This window comes from Camelus ferus, chromosome 13 (genome assembly GCF_009834535.1).
Source record: "Camelus ferus isolate YT-003-E chromosome 13, BCGSAC_Cfer_1.0, whole genome shotgun sequence".
NCBI classification, from domain to species: domain Eukaryota; kingdom Metazoa; phylum Chordata; class Mammalia; order Artiodactyla; family Camelidae; genus Camelus; species Camelus ferus.
Window position 1 is genome coordinate 10,492,684 of NC_045708.1, and position 19,866 is coordinate 10,512,549.

At 40.5% G+C, this 19,866-nt stretch overlaps 1 protein-coding gene across 3 annotated transcripts in view; it reads left to right on the forward strand.

Annotated features, from left to right (window-relative positions):
* DNAJC16 (DnaJ heat shock protein family (Hsp40) member C16) overlaps positions 1-19,866 on the forward strand; it is a 33,142-nt gene that overhangs the window by 603 nt on the left and 12,673 nt on the right. For 2 of the 3 annotated variants that reach the window (XM_006188238.2, XM_014562280.2), the window contains exons 2-7: positions 1,364-1,548; positions 5,849-5,915; positions 7,025-7,361; positions 16,373-16,557; positions 18,364-18,468; positions 19,223-19,381. In XM_006188238.2, coding sequence (XP_006188300.2) covers positions 1,382-1,548; positions 5,849-5,915; positions 7,025-7,361; positions 16,373-16,557; positions 18,364-18,468; positions 19,223-19,381 — 1,020 coding nt within the window. In that variant the 5' untranslated portion in view covers positions 1,364-1,381. Of the gene's footprint in view, positions 1-54; positions 151-1,363; positions 1,549-5,848; positions 5,916-7,024; positions 7,362-16,372; positions 16,558-18,363; positions 18,469-19,222; positions 19,382-19,866 lie in introns of those variants that run through there. The other variant, XM_032495246.1, reaches the window with a different exon arrangement.

A 19,866-nucleotide genomic window follows, 5' to 3' on the forward strand; every position in this document is an offset into this window, starting at 1 on the left:
TATGCGTAGTAAATCCTTCGTATACATTTAACTCTCATTTTGATCCTTTCAGGATGATATTCACCCCCATTTCATGAAGGAGGACACTGAGACTAAGCAAGTTTAAGTAACTTGTCCAAGGTCACAAAGAAGTGGAGGACAGATCCCAATGTTAGTCTGATCCAGAGTCCATGTGCTTAACCAGTAGCTAAATCACCTCAGTTTTAGCGTACTGTTTGTGTTGTAGGACAGAATAGGTAGGTTACCTTAACAAGAAAGAAACCGGCTTGTTTTATTAGAATTTTATTCAACATACTTGCAGTCCTGAACATTGGCCATCAGATTAGACAATTTCAAGCGGACTCCTAGGCAGCATTTAGACTCCCACTTGTCAAAATCCACAGTTAGCAGTTTTGCCTTCCTTAAGTAAAGTATCACATTAGACACTTGATCCTTAAAACTTCAGTGATTTGTGAGAAGTCAAGATAAATATGGCCCTTGAAAAATCATTGTATGATATCACAAAGATCATAGTCCTAGAGTGTTAATGTCTGTGTAATACAACACTATCCTGTTTATTAACCAGCCAGAATTGTTTGCAGAATCCACAATGAATTGTCACTACACTCACCAGATCTGGACTTTTAACATTTGAAGACCATGCCTGGTCTACAGTCTTTGCCATTAATCCCCTTTATGTGGCAAACTAAATTTCTTCTCACCACTTTTTCTCATCTGAGAAATGATAGTATTGCTAATGATTAAAGAACAAGTTCGTATTTTTTTGTTTGAATGGGTGTGGTGAGAAAGAATAGAATTGGGGCATACCAAGTTGTAACTGCACAGTTTTTTTAGTGTTTCACCTTCATACTTGTACTTATTTAACTCCTAAGAACATCACAACTATCTCATTTTGTAGTTTTGCACATGGTAAATCTTACGATTTCATAAATTTATTTAACATGTGCTTAGTGAGGTATTCTCAAACCACGTATTTTAAGTTTAAACTATTATTGTTAGAATAAGTGAACTAGTATATTAGAGATGTAGTTGCCTTGACTTCCCTATGTATGTTTTCCCACATTTGCTTATTATTTCCTCATCTTACTTCATTTTCAGTCATTTCTAAAGCTCTTCTTATCCAAGGATTTTGGAGAGTTGCTATTAATTCTTATTGCTCATCTTTTCATCTGTAATAGTTCTTATTTGTGATAATCAAAAACAGTAGCAAGATTGTTCATTGAAAAAGATATGGTCAAACAGCTTGGCACTTTTCCTGCAAAATGTCTTTTGTTTTTCATCTTTATGTCTTACACCTTTACCTAAGAAGCAAGACTGTCCAGATTTCTACAACTAAAACATATTGCCTCTTCAATTATTTCAGCTCTGGAAAGGAAGAGAAATGGAAGTGAAAAAGTTGAGCATTTCCTGGCAATTCTTGATAGTTCTGGTTCTGATCCTGCAAATTCTGTCTGCGTTGGATTTTGACCCATACAGAGTCCTAGAGGTCAGCCGAACAGCCAGTCAGGCTGATATTAAAAAGGCTTATAAGAAGCTCGCCCGGGAATGGTAGGTGAAACAAAGAAATAGCAGTTTACAATAAGTTAAGCAGTTTTAGCAGGAGAATGAAGGCTCAATTATAGTTAGCTTTTATTTGTCTCTGTTTCTATGTTTGTTAAATATATAATATATATCTGTCTAATGTATTTTATGTGGGAGAACTCATATTCATGTTATTCTATCATTTTTAGTGATGAGATCCAAAGCCTGTGTTACTATGAAACTCCCTTTTAGGAATTCTTAAGCTTAAAGAATTGCCTTGATACTGTTCACTTGTTTAATGTTAAAGTAAGTAGGCAGAAACTTTAATTAATAAATAAGTAAATATATATATGTATGATATCTATATATAAAATCAACAATGGGTGGGGAAGGTATAACTCAGCGGTAGAGCTCATGCTTAGCATGCACGAGGTCCTGGGTTCAATCCCCAGTACCTCCACTAGAAAAAAAAAAAACTAATTAACAATGGATAAGCTTCCCTTCCCATGATATGTTATTCATAAAGTAACTCATTGTGAGTGTCATTGCTAAAGGGAACACTATCCATTCCTATTCTCTAGATTATTAGTTTTTAAGCTTTCAAAAAATTTTTAAAGTAAGAGCTTTTGTCTCTCAATTTAAACAGAATATTCAAGAGCTAAGTACATTACTTTGAAAATTATCTTATGGAAAAATCTTAATTTTACCCGTAGATATCATATTTGCTAGAGAATATACACAGTGTTTGTGAATTAGCAGGATATCAGTAAATTTAAAACTTATTTTGGACAGACATTACTTCCTTCCACCAGCACCTTGGACGTGACAGAGAAGTAGAAGTGCTGGATTATATAGCCGGGGAGCTGGGGGAATGAAAGGATGGAAAGCACACAGGAGACTGCAAGCGGGGTGAACCAACCATAAGTAATGAAAGAAAGTTTGGGATGGAAACCGTCAATGAGCACCTACTGCATGCTAGGCTCCAGGTTCCGCTATTTATCTTGTTTAAACTTTGTAATCACCCTGTGCAGGCTGATATTGCTGTCCCAGTTTTTCGGGTGAGGAACTAGGCTCAGTGTTGTCAAGTCCCTCTTACCTCTGGGTTCCATAGGTTGACCTTCTGCACCAACAGGTAGTTTATGGCTGTTTTGCTTTTTAATCACTTAGCCATCTGGGCAGAAGTGAGGGTGAGGAGGTTAATGTTAGGACGGGCAGGAGGTTCCACAGGAGCAAAGCTGCCATGTGCAGATGACACTGCAGGCTGTGCGTGGCTCTGCCAGACACCATCATTCTCCAGTGAGAGATGCGTCTTAGTGTTCAGTTGGTTTCAATCAAGGTAAAAGATAGTTTAAAATACACTTTTGAATGTTTTGAATACATAACTGTTTTAGACCATGTTCACTTCGTGAGGAGCCCCGAACTGGATACTAAAAACAATCTGTGATTACACATGGCCTCTTTCCAGAAATTCTACAGCCACGTTGCTTTCTACATCATTTTGAACTCTTGCCTCTTTGTATTTAAAGCAGATGCATAAACCTGCCATCAATTCATAAGATAGCAACATTCTTTTGGACAGGGTATTGCCTTTTACAACATTTTAAAAGCAGAAGTGGGGGGTTAGTTAGCATGCATAAGGTCCTAGGTTCAATCCTCAGTACCTCCACTAGAAAATAAATTAAAAAATCTAACTGCTCCCCCCCAAAAAAATTAAATTAAAAATAAAAAAAAATAAAAGCAGAAATGATAGCTTGGGTACGTGGACCTATTCAAATGTATAGCTTTGACTTTTCTGTCTTTCAGAGCTGAAAGGGGTGTTATAATATTAATTAAGTGAATCATATGCTTCTCTTCCTTAATTAGATTTTCTCTAGGAGTAGTTCATCACCCTAGAAATATATAGAGTATCATCCAGTGAAAGTCTAAAATTTTAACTTAACTGTACTTTCACTGTACTGTTCTTTTCTGCTATTTCGGGGCTATGGCAGTATTTTATCAGCAAAACAATTTGTTTCGTTTTGTAATGGCTTCATATACCATTGGCCCTTGAACAACTTGATTTGAACTGTGCAGGTCCACTTACACACAGATTTTTTTCAGTAAATAGTACTACACTGTCTGTAGTCAGCTGAATCCTTAGCTGTGGAACCACATATACGGATGGCCGACAGTAAGGTTTATGCAGGTTTTTGACCTGATTCAAGGATCAACTGTACACTGAAAATAACAGTTACTCAGTTTGACTTTGCAGAATGAGCTGTCGGAGGGGGAAATGGTTAATTGTTGAGTTGGATTTGTAGTCTTCCTCTGCTGTGTTTCACTTTTTTTGATAGGATTTCTTACACTTCTCAAGAGTTTTCCCTTTGCTTATTGAAACATTTTAAATTACTTTTTATCTCAGAAAAACTATGTTTTTCTCCCAATAATTAAGTTTTATCTTAGATACTTTTCTTTTGTCATCTACATTGACAAAATAAGCAACTCCTATCCCAAGAAAAGGGCATCATAAAATTTAATTTTAAGCAAATGGGTATAATGTGGTCAGACACCTGAACAGTAAACGATTTGTCTGATACTTTACTGTATTACTTTTTCTACCTATTTTTCCCTTAAAGGTATCACTAGACAGGCAGTGGATACCAAGTAGAGTATTTTCTTCACTTTGAAATTTAAAAGATGTGTATTATATTGCAACCTGTGAAATGTTTCATATATACACTGAAAATAGCATTGGATGGTACTTTCCTAGAGCTGAATTTATCCTTTTCTAAATGTTTTCAACTTTGTGGTATCTTCCCACTATTAGGAAAATAGTCCTTTTAAACTAAGACTGTCTTGAGGTTTCCTCCCTATTCTTGGATCTTGGTATCCTGTTTCAGGATCTGTGGTTTTTAACCCAGCTGCCCTCAATACTCTCTTTGGTTCAATCTCCTTAAAAGCCCATTCCTACCCTTCCTTTCTCCCCCTACAGAGTTCTGTATGTTTAAATCTTCATTTGTGCCATTGCATAATTTTCATCTTTTCAGCCTTTGGCCTAAGTTTGAATATTAAAAACATTTTTTTTTCTGGTCATCCAGAAACATACTTTGGAACCACCATCTTGTTTCCTTAAGTCATTTTATTTTCATTACACCTAGCTGAGATTTTTTTCTCCCACTGATATTCATAATAGTATTAAATAGTTAAGGGAGGAATGATGTCTAAATTCAACAACCAACAATTTGAAGTTTGTTTATTTTTAGAGAAGTCAGAATACTGATAGAATTCATTCAAACATGTTCCTGCTGGAATAAGTTGGTCAAGTTACGTTTTTTATTCTGATGTACTTGGTGCTATTTTTAGTCATTTGCTCCCCAGTGGATTGTTTCTCTTTCCAGAACCTTTGCTAAAGGAAATTTACTAGAAGTTAGCAGAAATGATTACCAAAATGATAATAAGTTTTGTAATAGAGTGTCACAATAAAATGAACATTGAAAAATCTATTGGTATAAAACACTGACTTAGATCTTAGGGGGTTCTAAGGAAGTGAAACCCAGCCCCTACTTTCCAAGACTTTAAAATCCCCAAAGCTGAAACTGATATAAATATAACAAGATTACAGAATAACATACGGCAGCAAGAGGATTACAGGTAATTGCCAGCTGTGTATAATAGCAAATATTAGTTCCAATATTAGTTGAAATCACTTTGCAGAAACTGTAGATTTTTCTCACATTTTAAAACGTGTGGCCTTGGAATCATTATCCATTTGTAAGTAAAAGGCAATCAGGCAGAATGGGATAATCAGGGGTAACAGTGAAAACTAAAATGTTCTCATTTGAACATCAGCAGCAAGATACCAGTTGGAACACAGCTGTTACTAAACAAATTCATGGAGTATCTTAAAAGCTGTTTCCTATGTCTGCCTGAGTTGTCAGAAGAAATACCTACATTGATATCATTCTAACATTGGGATGAAAGTGCTGCCATCTTGGGAAAAGAAGTTGGTTCTTAAAGTGACTTTAGCCCTGAGCCAGCTCCAGCAGTGTTTGGGAGCAGTGTCGAGACAGGTACATATCCTGCCCTTCCTCAGGGAAAGGCTGAGGTGCTTTCTGGTGCTTTGAAAATGTGCCCAGCTGAAGCACTTTGGGAACAAATTGCCTATTTCATAGTTTCACTTATTACAGTCATGTGAAGCAACTAATTACGCCTCCCATTTATTTTTAAGCAAATGTCCTAACAGAATGCCCTTCCGTTTGCCTCTGATGTAGTGAATTGTGTGAGGATGTTAACAGAACGTGTGTAAAACATTAAATCCATTCTCACTGCCTGCCCATTTGTGTTTCAGGCATCCTGACAAAAACAAAGATCCTGGAGCAGAAGACAAGTTCATTCAAATCAGCAAGGCTTACGAGGTATCGTGTCAGACTTTGTGCTGCATCCATTAGCCCTTATGAGGTATATCTTAGGTGATCAGTTTTGTAACGTTCTCTCAGAAAGTTTCTAGATGATGATAGAGACAGCATATTTGACTACATTCATTATGTTGAAACTAATGCCTAAACCCTCAGCTCTTGGAAAAACTGGGCTGAAGACTTTAATTGGAATTGTAAAGTCACCCTGAACGTATGTCTCTGTTTCCGTATATTACATGCTCACTTCAGCAGCACATATACTAGAAATTTAAACAGTCACAGACTGTTTTGCCTGCATTTATTAAAGTGACATAAGGTTACAGACACTTTTTCAGAGTTTTTTTTTTTTAAGATTTTTGTTTATTTTTTCATTTTTTTATGGAGGTACTAGGGATTGAACCCAGAACCTTGCGCACTGCTAAGCACATGCTGTACCACGGAGCTATACTGCCCCTCCCACAAATACATTTCAACACAAGATTTTCACCAGTTTTCCAACGTATCAGCTTAAGTGAGTTGGTCTGGAGTATGCGTGAAAGATAAGTCCGTGGCTTCCTGATTTGTGTAGCGTAATATTCGTCAACAAATAGTGTGTAGCTTATACAATGATATGTCATCCTAAAACAAGTTCTTGAATTTTAGACTTCAAAGTTATTTCTAAGTAAAACAAAGTCAGCTAATATACAATCACTGAATTCAATTCTGTGGCTACTTTTCGCTGTTCAGAGCTTTTCATGCCCTCGTTTGAATTAATCAGACTTACATGGTGTGACTGAGTCATTTATTTTCTTGTGATTGATCCCTAGTGATCAGTGTTAAGTTTTATTTGTTTTATTGATATGTTTAGTATTACAATAGCTCAAAATCTTTAAAGCCAAGGTAAGCATATGTACCTAAATGACTAAAGTATTTTGATCTTGAAATACTTATGTGTCTATTGAGAGAAGAGTTTCTTGGTGTGTTGAGGAACTGCTTTTAAAACATCTATTTAAAATTGTAACTTCACATTTTATTTTCGTCCTGTCTTCCAAGCTGCTTACAGGAAAAGTTCTTTGGGTGATCCTTTTTTTTGTTTTCTGGAGTTCTAATTTTTTTCCCTTTCTTTATAGATTCTTTCCAATGAGGAAAAGAGATCACAATACGACCACTACGGAGACGCCGGGGAGAACCAGGGCTACCAGAAGCAGCAGCAGCGAGAGTATCGCTTCCGCCATTTCCACGAGAATTTTTATTTTGACGAATCTTTTTTTCACTTCCCTTTTAATTCTGAGCGGCGGGACTCGATTGATGAAAAATATTTATTGCACTTTTCACATTATGTGAATGAAGTGGTTCCAGATAGCTTTAAGAAACCCTACCTCATTAAGATCACCTCCGATTGGTGCTTTAGCTGCATCCATATTGAGCCTGTTTGGAAAGAAGTAGTCCAAGAACTGGAAGGATTGGGTAAGATCATTTTGTTCCTTGGGGGATGTTTGTATAGGAGAAGGTGACTTTTACATCAACTGAACATGGGATCTGGGGGAAAAGAAACAGTTAATGTGATTTCTCTTCTCAGTTTCGTGATGACTGGTATTTTACAGGGACACATTTTTGGAGAGGGGAGATGTGTAAGCCACTTTCATTCCGCATTACTAATATGAAGCTTTGTCTAATCTCCTAATGTCTAATTGCGGGCCTGATATATAGGAGAAGCTTAGAAATTATTGGTTGAACAAAGCAGCCCTCAAGCACCAGTTTTAACGCTGGTAGGACTTGCAGGTTATCCTTACGGTAGCTGTCGTTTCACTCTGTGTGCTGATTTGCTAGGGCTGCCGTAACAAAACAGCACAGACTGGGTTGCTTAAGCCACAGAAAGTTATTTTCTCATAGTTTTTGAGGTTAAGAGTCCAAGATCAAGGTGTTGGCAGGTTTGGTTTCTTCCGAAACCTCTTTCCTTGGCCTTGTAGACGGCCACCTTCTCCCTGTGTCTTCACAGGGTCATCTCTCTGTGTCTGCTTGGGTCCTGTGTCTCATTCTCTCTTTCTGTGACCTGATCTCGTCATAGAGGACACCAGTTATACTTAATTAGGGCCCACCCTAACAACCCTATTTGAACTTAATTACCTCTTCAAAGGCCTTATCTCCAACCTTCACCCTCGGAAGTACTGGGAGGGACGGGGTTAGAGCTTCAACACGTGACAATTGAGGGCACACAATTCAGCCCATAACCCATAATGTTCTGATGGCCGTGGTTACCGCGCTTGATCACAGGTTAGGCTTTCTTTTGTTCACACTTACCACTCAGGGCCAGGAAAATTTTAGTGACCCAGGGAGGGTATTTATTTTAATAACTTCTAAAAGTTGGAATTACTGAATGAAATGTGTGTGTGCTTGTTTTGGAGGCATTAGCAGACCTGTCTGTGAGTAACTAACAAGGAGCAAGCTCAGCCTTAGGGGCTGTGGGGCCCGGGCTTCTCTGGAGAGTTCACCACTGAAAGCCATCAGCTCACTTTTCCTAAAACAGAAATTTTCAACCTGTTGTTGAGAGGCACTCAGGTACTCAGATTTGCCAAAATGCTTTCCTGAGATGGAATAAAGAAGTTCTTGAAGACAAGGAAATAAGTTTAGCATGTCATCTCACATGTGGTGGGCGGTCAGATGCTTGCTGTTGGTGCCTAATGAATGAACGAGAGGCTGAGATCAGGCGGGAGCCGCTGGATTGAACAGTTTCTTCATCACAAAGGCACAGTTGCATTTTCTGTCATGCGAGGTGGTGTGCTGAAAACTGTAGTCTAGGAGCTGACATTTAGACCCAATAGCAGAACATAAACATTGCGCCATTGCATAATTTAAGATGGTAATGCGTTTACACCAAAGTCCGATCAGAGCCAAAAGGCAGACATACACTGCATAAAGTGACATATAGCACAGTGGTCACCGTTACGACCACATGCTCTGGAGTCAGCAGTTTTCAGATCTCAGCTGTGTCATTTATTACTTTGTGTCCTTGGACAAATTACTTAATCCAAGTTTCTTCATCTCTAAAATGGGTTATAATGTCAAACCAGCAGGGTTGTTATGTGTTTGTTTTGGTTTCCAGTTTTTTTTCCCCATATTTCAGTTTTATTAGGTAGAATTGTTACAGTTAACTGCACATATACAATATTGTTTTTTAGGGGGGGAGAGGTAATTAGGTTTCTTGATGTATTTTTTAATTAATTTTTTACTTTATTTTATTTTTTAATGGAGGTACTGGGATTGAACCGAGGACCTTGTGCATGCTAAGCGTGCATCTACTGCTGAGCTGTACCCTCCCCCTAAGCAGGATTGTTATGAATATTAAATGAGAAAAATGTATAAGTGCCTGATATATATTAAGTACTTAATAAGTGAATCATTAATAAATGAACCTTAAATAATTTCTGATTAACTAGGTTTTCTGGCTTCCCAAAGTAAAGTTTTTGAAAGCATCCGTTTTATAAATTCCTTTTTACAATCTTTCTTAAATGTATTAGCCTATTTTCTTCAACTCACTGACTATCGAGCACTGACTTTTGCCTTATTTTTAGTCTTGAGAAGTTGGCTGGACAGGAAATAGGGGAGCAGCGTTACAGGCAAGAGGGAACAGTGCAGGCAGGAACACAGAGCATCCCCAGAAGAGCCGGCAGCAGGGTGTGCCTTGAGTGCAGGTGAGAGGGGAGGAAGCAGAAAGAGCATGCTGGGAGCTAGTAGTAAGCAGCCTCAAAGTCCAGGCTAAAGAAGCTGGACTTTATTTTATAGTATGTAATAAAGCCAAGGAAAGTTTTTATGTAGAGAAGTGATCTGATCAGGTCTGTGCTTTAGAAAGCTAATGTTAAAGCTGCATGAAGGACCAACTTAAAAAGGTGAGACTAGAGGCAGTGAGGTTACCAGTCCTGGCAAGACAGCAACCATTGGCCTGAGCTGGGGCAGTGGGGACAGAGAGAGGACAAGTGTCGGCTATTTTGGGGTGGAATTGTGGGGGGACCTGGCACCTGGGGAGCATTTGAATGTGAGAAATGAGGAAAAGAGGAGAGGGGGTGCTCAAGATTGACCCTGCATTCTGACGTGAACTACTAGATGGGCAGAGGATACAGTGAAGAGCTGGAATTTGGGGAGAAGTGGTTCTAAATAATGACTATAGTTTGGACATACCACATGTGATGACAACAATAATAATACAAGCATAATAATAATAGCTTGCATTTATTGAAAGTTTACCAGATGCCAAGCACTAATGTATCAACTCATACTAAACAGCAGCTCTTTGAGGCAGGCACTGTTGCCATCCCTCTTTTACAGATAGTTAGCTCATTTTGGTACCCTGTCCAACGTCCCACAGTTGGTGTTTGGCAGAGCTGGGATTCAAACCCAGGTAGTCTGGCTCTGTAATCCACACGCTGCACACGATGCTCTGCTGCCTTTCAGTGCCCTTACATCTGTGATGGTTGAAGGTCTTGCCATCCTTTGGGGTTGCTATGCTGTATAATCCAATAAGTAGGGACTCAAAATAACAAGGATGGAAGAATGATCCATAGGAGTAATATTTACTTCTGAGTATTTAGTCTTTTCCTCCACTTCATCTCCTCTCCAAGTCCCTTTAAGGCAGGTTTTGACTAAATGTGTTAGATTAGTTTGGTTTTCCCTCTTTGGAATAGTCGGATTCATTGAAGATTCCTGACAGCCAGATTCCACTTGGTTACATTGAGATGAGATCCTTACAGTATCCATGGTTGTTCCCTATCCAAGTAATGTAGCAGTAGACAGTTACTGCAGAAAATGTTTCTATTTTGAGTTGACTGGAAAGAGCAGACAATCCTAGAGATTAGCTCGGTGATCTGGGGAAGCTTGGACATTGTCTCAGAATAACAGAAGATGCCTGAATTGCAGTAAGTGAAGGAAATGGGGCACTTCCACCCAGAGGAGAAATGTTGCAGCTTTTTAGGTGGAATCTGCAGTCGTGCAACTTGGTAATAACTAGTGTGCAGAAGCATCCAACGTTTACAGACAGTCATGCTGTGGCGGAGGGCCCAGAAATAGTCAGCACTGCCCCTGACCTTGAGGAGCTCACTGTTAATTGAAGAGAAAAATAGGTCCCCAGAAAAGTCACACCAACCTCATATCTGCAAGTCCAGAATAATGTAGTGCTACAGGAGTCACAGAAGATGATGAGGAATTCATTCCACGTTCTCATTTAAAACTTTTTTCCTAATGGACCAAGTACTATATTAAACACTGAAGTAAATATTATAATGGGTTTTTTTGAGCATTTTAGTTGTTTTGCATTGTGCTAAATGCTTTGTATGGATTGTCTTCATCCCCAAAATAACCCAATGAGGGAGAGACTTGTTATTATCCCTACTTTACAGATGAGGAAACTGAGGCCCAGGGAGGTTGGAACGAATGAGGTCACACTGTTCGGCGGCAGCCGTGCTAGGATGTGGACCCACAAGTCTCACTCCTGAGTCCACTCTTAACCACCGTGCTGCTTGGCTCAGAAATAAGTAAAATCTGGCCCTTGAACCCAGGAAACTCAAATAAGGGACGTGCCTGAATCATCCCAGCACACTGAGTGCTTGTTGGGAGGTGCGGACAGAGTTACCAGGGTGTCAAGGAGGTTGTTTGTCTTGAAATCAGGTATCATTTTAGGGAAACCCAATTTGGATCATCATGCAGTGATTATTCACCATGACTTCTTATTTTAAAAGAATAATTCCTCTCAGGGAATTATTCCTAAAAAATAGCCAAGTATACAACAATTTCATACTGTCTAGGAAAAAGGTCTTCCTAGATATTGGTTAAAGTATTTTTTTTCTACATAAGCTCCATGTTCTTGGTTTTGTGTTATTTCACATCATTTTGCATCTTAGTAGTTTGTTTATTAACAGGTTTGTATTCAGCCAGGTTTGACAGAGCCACGGTCTTCCGTTTGGCTCTGTACCATCCCTTAAGGCATATGGACAAATTGAAAGAAAGATGAATGTGTATGCGACAGAGGGGAAAATGAAAGAATTCCCCTAAAAGATGTGAGACATGTTTAGGGTTGCATAATGAAAGCAAATATAATCGGCACCTCACAATAGAGATCTTTATACTCTACAGAAAGAACGACCTCTTACAAACTCAAAAAGGGGAGAAAATATTCGTGTTTTTAATTCCCCAGGATCTGCAAATTATCCAGAAACGCTGAACCATATAAAAGTCAAGGGTTTCTGAAAGAGGTCACATATGCTCTACCGTTCTCTTAAATTTGCTACTCAGGTTCATTTGGATTCTGGTCTGTCCTTGTCATCCAGCCAGGTTATGCTGAATCAAGAACGAGAGCGGCTGTGCTTGCTGTTGGCCCAGCTGAGCTTGCTTTCTGAGCTGCGCACTTTGGAGGGTAGTGCGAAGGCAGAGGAGGAGACGATAGAAACGGCCTTGTTCACTGTGACTCAGGGACCCTAAGTCACCACCAGTCATCATGGTCGTTTCCCACCCTGAGTCTCAGGGAGAAAACAGTGCTGCCAACTTTTCTGCCTCTTCCTTCCCAGCTTGGGTGAGGAGCAGGGAAGAGATTAGACCTGAACTTGAAAGAATTTTGGAATTTTTGTTATACCCTTAAATATCTTTTCAGGAGGGAAGAACCCACAGATTTAAACACCAAGTGTGTATCGGTCTTTATCTCTTTTAATCCGTATGATAGTTCATCTAAAGAAAAGAAGTAGAATTTCTCTAGAATTTAGAAATGGGATTATAATATTAAGCATCTAAGTCCTTTGTAGAAAGTATTCAAGAAAATAGCCTTTATAGACTGGGAAATGCTTACGTTTAATGAAGGTGATTTGTGTCATTCCAAGGACCCAGTGGTAATTTTAAGTAGAAGAAATGAAACCTAATTCCTTGTATTGTTCTACTGGGGGAAAAACTCTGTTGACAGAAGCATAGGAAAGGTGAGGGAGGGACAGTGCAGAGTGAGAGTCTGACGGTGTCCATGCCACTCCGCGCGAGGAAGAGAGTCTCGTGGAGTTAGAGTCCCACTCACATGAGAGACCGTCTCCAGATCAGACGTCACATGGTCTGAATGAAATAATCCCTAACAGTAATAGTTGTAATTCATCAGGCGCCTCCTATATTCCAGGCTCTGGACTAGGCTCTTTTTTACATTATGTCATTTCCTCCTCACAACAGTTTATTTCCATTTTACAAATAAGTAAACTGAGGCTCAGAGAGGTTAAAAGACTTGCCTGAGGTTGCACAGCTAATGGGTGGCAGAGCTGGGATTTGAATTTGGATCTGACTTTGAATACTTAATTCATTTACTTGTTAAAAAAAAAATGGAGTGCCTGCAAAGTGCCAGGAACTACTCTAGATAATAGGGATACAGCAGTAAAGAAAACAGCCCAAATCCCTGCTTATATACTCATGAAGGGAGACAGATAAATTATACAGCCTGATGACCGTGATAGCCAAGTGCTGGGGAATGCCGGGGGGAGGGCCTTCAGCTTTAAGTCGGGCAGCAAGGAAGGTCTCCCGGGGAAGGCGGCCCGCAGGGGGCGAGAGAATGAGCTTCAGGAACATCTGGGAAGGAGGAGGGTGAGCAGCAAGTGTAAACGATCTCTTCAGTATCCTCTGCTCTCCCAAGACTGCCTGCATCCCTTGTCCTGAATCCAGGCCTGCCAGCCACCATTCTGATCACTGATTCCAGCCCCAAAGTCTGATGGAGGGCACCCCAAATGATGCAGTCGCTGGAAAGGTGTATTCCCCAGGGTCAGTTAAATAAAGTGGCTTCTGGGCTACGTAGCAGTCCCTGTAAGGTGATGTATGGTGAGTCTGTCTCTCAGAACTTCATCCCTCCGGTGTTCAGAGCCTCAGGCAGGAGATGATACTGGAGACAGGAAAGAGCCAGGCTTTGTAGTTAGCTGGGCCTGGGTTCACAGCGTGGTCCTGCTGCACACTCACTGGGATGCCAGGTAAGTTTCCTCAGCCTCTCCAAACACCAGCTTCCTCATCTATGAAGATAACAGTATTTACCACTGGGGGTTTGTGAGTGTGAAGAGTGACAATGCGTATAAAGCTCTGGGCGTGCTGCCTAACTTAGAAGGGGCTCAGGGTGTGCTAGCCCCACCCTTGGGCCTTTGCTGTGTGGCCACCTGACCTCCCTGGGTGACGGCTCTTCTCACTTTACGTGAGACCAGATCTCCCGGATACGTGCCTGCTGTGTTCTTGTTCTTTCTCCTGCTCACACAATTCTCACATGCTCTTTCATTTACTGACACTGTTCCATAGTTGTTTTTAATGCCTGGGGTGTGATGTAATCGTGTACCAGACTCGGCTCTGGAACGTCCAGTTGCAGTTCTTGTTCTGCAGTTTTATCAGTTCTGCAAACTGGGTTAAGTCACTTAACCTCTCTGAATCTCTTTGTCTATAAAATGTGGGGGGAGGACTATGTGATGTCTAAGGTGCCTCCTTTCCTGCCCTTGAGAGACTCCTGGGGTCACAGTCAGGTGTCCAGCAGATAAATATGTTTAGTGTACTCAGCAATGTGAAAGTATTAAGTTTTCAATCCCTGCCATTTACTCAGCAATTTCATTTTGGGGATTTATCAATTAGGAAGTAATCACACAGGAGCACAAAGATGTGTATACAGAGATGTATAAGGATGCCTGTCAGAGCATTCCTTACAATAGTGAAAGCCAGAAGCCACTTCAATGTGCAGCAGTAAAGGATTGGTTACACAGGTTGATGGCCCCCAGTCCCAGTGAGTGCCTCCTGTGTGCCACACTCTGCTCTAGTGCTTCGGGTACATCAGAGAACTAAACAAAGATCCCTTCCTTCAAGAGGCTTACATCTAACAGGGGAAGACAGATGATAAACAATAGACAGAATAAGGAAAGGATGTGATGTGTTAGAAGACGGTAAGTGCTACAGAAAAGGGAAAGTCAGCAGGTTGAAGGGGATCCTGAGTGTGAGGAGGATGGTTTTGAATATGGTAGCCGGGTCAGCCTCATTGAGAAGGACCTGCAGTTGGCGAAGGAGCCAGCTCCGCAGATGTCAGGAGACACACCCTCCAAGCAGAGGGAGCAGCCAGTGCCAAGGCCCTGAGGCAGGAACGTGCCAGTGAGTTTAAAGAAGAACAAGGACTCTGGGGGCTGGAGCAAAGTGAGCATGAGGAGAAGAGAAGGGGGTCAGAGGGCCAGGGGCCAGATCACAAAGGCTCCCCAAAAGGGCTCCTTTTGTCAGCCCTTGTGGAGATTGTGGCTTTTATTGTGAGTGGAATAGGGGGTCTTTGTGGGATTTGGGCAGAGGAGCAGCGTGATCCGGGGTTTATGTTTTAGAAGGAACAGTCTGGCTGCTGTGTTGAGAACAGACCGTAGGGGGACAAGGAGAAATGAGAGACGGTTTAGGAGGATATTACAGCAACGCGGGGGAGAAAGATGAAGATAGCTAAGAGGGGGTACAGTGAAAGTGGCGAAGAACAGTTGAACTCCAGGTATATTTTGACAGAACCAGCAGGACTTGCCGACAGATCAGATATGGGCTGTGAGAGAGGGGAGAAGTCAAAGATGACTCTTAAGACTTTCGTCCTGACTAATGGGAGGAGGGAGCCACCATCAACAGAAGTGGCCGAAAGCCTGGGTGGAGCCTGTGTGAGGGGCAAGGTCAGGAGTTGGCTTTTGGAAATGTCAAGCTTGGAAGTCTGTTAGAATCCAAGAGGAAAAGTATGTTTACTGGCTATTAGCGTTTAATGTATCTCCAGTGTTTAGCAAAGGATCTAGCTCTCCAAATATATTGGCTGAATGAAAGACAAGAAAAGATACTTAAATACTAAGTGAAGTAAGTATCAGATGATCCCATTTTATTATACACGTGTGTATAGAGACACACACATGTACACAGATTTGTGTAAGAAAGGGCTCAAACAGATAGATACCAAAGTATTAAAGTAATTACATGGGATGTTGCCACGTGATTTTGACTTAATCTCTTTCTCTTTTTGAGAATGTGTATGACATCTCTATAGAATAATTTATATAAATGGGAGACCTGAGCTGAACCATGAGAAGACTGTGATTCTAGCCTACCAACAAACCCTATTTTTTTCCCAACCGTTGCGGAGTTGATGAAGCCTTGAGTTGTTTACAGGTGGTGCTCTTTATGACTAGGAACACTGTGAACAGATTGTTCTTTTCTTTTGAAGTATGTCCTCAAGATCTACTCCCCAAATCAGAAACAACAGACTAAAAGATAAAAAGATCTGTAGCTCTTCTTAAACATTGCCAGATTGCTTTGCAGAAAAAAAACCAAACCAATTTAGAATTCCAGCAGTGAAAGAATGCTAGACAGTCTATCAGGAAACACGTCCCCTCCTACTAAGGCCGGATTTCGATTTCACACCACAAAATTATTTAGCGGCATCTGTTCACCCACTGTGGGGGCATAAAAAAGTCTTCATGGAGGTTTTCCCTATTTTTCAGGCGTAGGAATCGGCGTGGTCCATGCTGGGTATGAGAGACGCCTGGCCCATCACCTGGGAGCACACAGCACACCCTCTATCCTAGGAATCATAAATGGGAAAATCTCCTTCTTCCATAACGCAGTCGTCCGTGAGAACCTGCGACAGTTTGTGGAGAGTCTTCTTCCAGGGAACTTGGTGGAGAAAGTGAGTACCTGGCTGAGAGGTGGTTGAAGCGGCTCCTGGGACCGCTGGCTGCCCTGAATGAACTCTATGTGTGGCCATCGTCAGACCTGAGTTTCATTTTGAGCAGGGCAAGACACATGATTTAATTAATTATGCAAACAAAATCATTTAAATGATTCAATGTGCCAGAGACTGAAAACTGAAGCAGTTGAATTAGAGAGACTGAAAAAATAGTCCCTGTTATAACCACTGGGAAGATTTACCCCGTCATAGGAATCTGAGCCTAAAATGAGAGCGACTCTTATTTTCTCAACAAAAAATTAGATCACAACAGAGGACTTCTTTCTAACTGGTGCATTTGTTCATTTGAAAATATTTTTCTTATGAGAGTATTCAAGTTAAGTTATACTTGGTTATATATTTAATAATCATATCTATAGAAAACAACAGGTTCCATGAAATATTAATTTTGGCACTTTTAAATGTATAGTGATGCAACAATATGAATAAGTTTCACAAACAAAAGTTTGAGCTAAAGAAGCCAGGCACAAAGAGTTCATGCTGGTTTACAATTTTCATGTTTCAGAAGCATTTTTCCCCCCAGCATCTTAGATTAGGGATCAGAGGAACTAGAACAGGATTCCTATTTTGCTTTAAATGGTTCATTCCTTTAGCAGTACCAGGCAGAATAAACATGCGAACATATCCGTCATATTTCTACACGTACTGCTCACAGACTGTCCCACCAGGGTCATTGTCCACAGAAGAAGTATTTGTTGGAGTTAGCATGAAAGGTAATTGTCAGAGAGCGTTGTAGCATCTTAGAATGATGAGAGGTTGTCCTGATAAGTCCTCAAACCTCTATCAAGTATCTGTTGTGTGCCAGGCACTATGATAAGTGCTGGGGACACTTTTCAAAGAGCTCCCAGTCCAGTGGGCGATGACTTCCATCCACGTGTAGAATGCGCATCTTCGAGAGTTGAGAAAGGCTTCCTGGCAGAAATGACCCCTGTACTGAGTTTGCAAGATAAAGAGAGAGAAGTAGGGGATGAGTTCCAGACAAGCAGAGGTCTGGGACACGAGATAGCCTGCTTTGTATGAAACAGTCACTAGTGAGCGGGAGAGGACGAGATTAAAGGACTCTTGCTGTGAGAGTCTCCTGTAAAGAACTTGAACTTGGCCTGCAGGTGATGCTCCATCTGAGAGGAGTTGAGCAGTGGGGGCGAAATGATCAAATTGAGGTTTTATACAAATCATTCTAGAAGCAGAGTGGAGAGAGAGATTTTTTTGAACTACTATGAAAAACTTCTAAATAGAAATTTAACTTACTCATGTTTTTAATTTGTTGCCTCAGGATTATTTTAAGGCATCAACAGGGAGACACAAAAGTAGCAATCCGGGTGGCAACAAATGAAATTCTGTAATGTGTAGATGAGGTGGGACCACTTATTTTTATTTAAGCCATTTTAAAAGAGCAGTTGTTGCATTATCTCCTACAGGTTAACAGATTAAAAGTGCAGTCTATAATTAAGCAAGAACTGACTTCAAAATCTCAAATTTTTTTATAATATGGTCAGTAACTGTTTCAGAAAAGACTACGGTTTTAGTCTATAACAGTTGGAACACTTGAAAATATGAAATCAGTATCTCCGTTCTTTTCATTAATTTTAGTCAAATGAAGACCAAAAAATTGTCTATCTGCATTTCTTATTTTTTACAAAACAATCTTTTACACATCTTTAATTTTGTTTAATTATCTCCTGAATGGATTATAATGCAGTGGTTAAGAATTAAACATTGAAACTAACATGCTCTTTTCAATTTAAGGTTACAAATAAAAATTACATCCGATTCCTCTCTGGCTGGCAGCAAGAGAACAAACCACATGTCCTTCTGTTTGACCAGGTGCCCGTGGTACCACTGCTCTACAAGGTACTTTAGGTGCTGGGGTAATGTTTTCTCTTATTTTTGTGGAAAAAAAAAAAAACCTTGTAGCCTGATTGTCCTTTTTGTGAGTAATAGCTCATCCCATGAGAAATGTTTGAAAGGCCAGAAATCCACCTTAACTGCTGTGCATTGAGGACCCACTGATGCTGTCAGTGTGCTGGTGCCTTCCACACACATAACACATTTAATCTTCAGAAGAACCCAGTGATGCAGATTATCATCCCTATTTTATGGACCAAAATACTGAAGCTTAGAATGGTTGTATGACCTACCCAAGGCCTCCCTAGAGGATGGTCAATATTGATTCCTTTGAAGCCTGTCTGATTCCAGACCTGCCCTCTGAATGATGCTCTGTACTGCACTTCTGCCTAGCACATCTCTGGTTATCACTGACAAGAGGTGGGAGAAGAAGGTGCTTAACTGTTGGCGTGGTCACTGCCATCTTACATAATTGGGTACAGGTGATTCCTCACACCTCCCACCCAGTACAGATCTCAGTAAGATGAATATTTTGCTCTGTCTGAAAAAAAGGACGAGTTGTTGTTTAGCTTTGTTGGTACGATTTTTGTGCATGGAGCACCATAGCATTCTGACAGGTGTACAGAGTGTAGCTGCCTGAGTGGGGCTGTGTAAGCTAGCATTCGCCTCCACCCACTGATGACAACAGGTCACACCTGATTTGTAATTTAGATGCTGTGCTGTTAACTTCACTTCTTCCCCCTCTGTTATGTCCCAACAGTTGACTGCTTTTGCTTACAAAGATTACTTGTCATTTGGATATGTGTACGTCGGTCTGCGAGGGGCGGAAGAGATGACGAGGCAGTTCAACATCAATGTCTATGTCCCCAGCATCTTGGTCTTTAAAGAACACATACATAAGCCTGCCGACGTTATCCAGGTACGTGTGCGTCGCCTTGTTTCCAAACAGCCTTCCCGTTGTATCGCACATCAGCAGGCAAACAAGCAGCAAAATTGAATGAAGCAGGTGAGAAGAAACTCGTTTTTAATCTCTTCCTCCAGAGGCACAGAATTTAAAAATGAGTTTAGAGGGGTGGGTGTAGATCAAGTGGTAGAGCACATGCTTGGCACGCACGAGGTCCTGGATTCCATCCCCAGTACCTCCTCCAAATATAAATAAATAAATAAACCTAATTACCTCACCCTCATAAAACAAACAAACAAACAAAAAAGGGGAACAAATGAGTTTGTCTTAAGTCTGATTTGGCTACTATTTTGCTTAAAAAATAATCTTTTGACAGTAGTTGCCAGGGCATGGGAGAGGAAAAAATAAGGGGTTAATATTTAATGGGTACAGTTTCAGTTTGAGAAAACGAGAAGGTTCTGGAGATGGATGGCAATGATGGTTGCAGAACAGTGTAAATC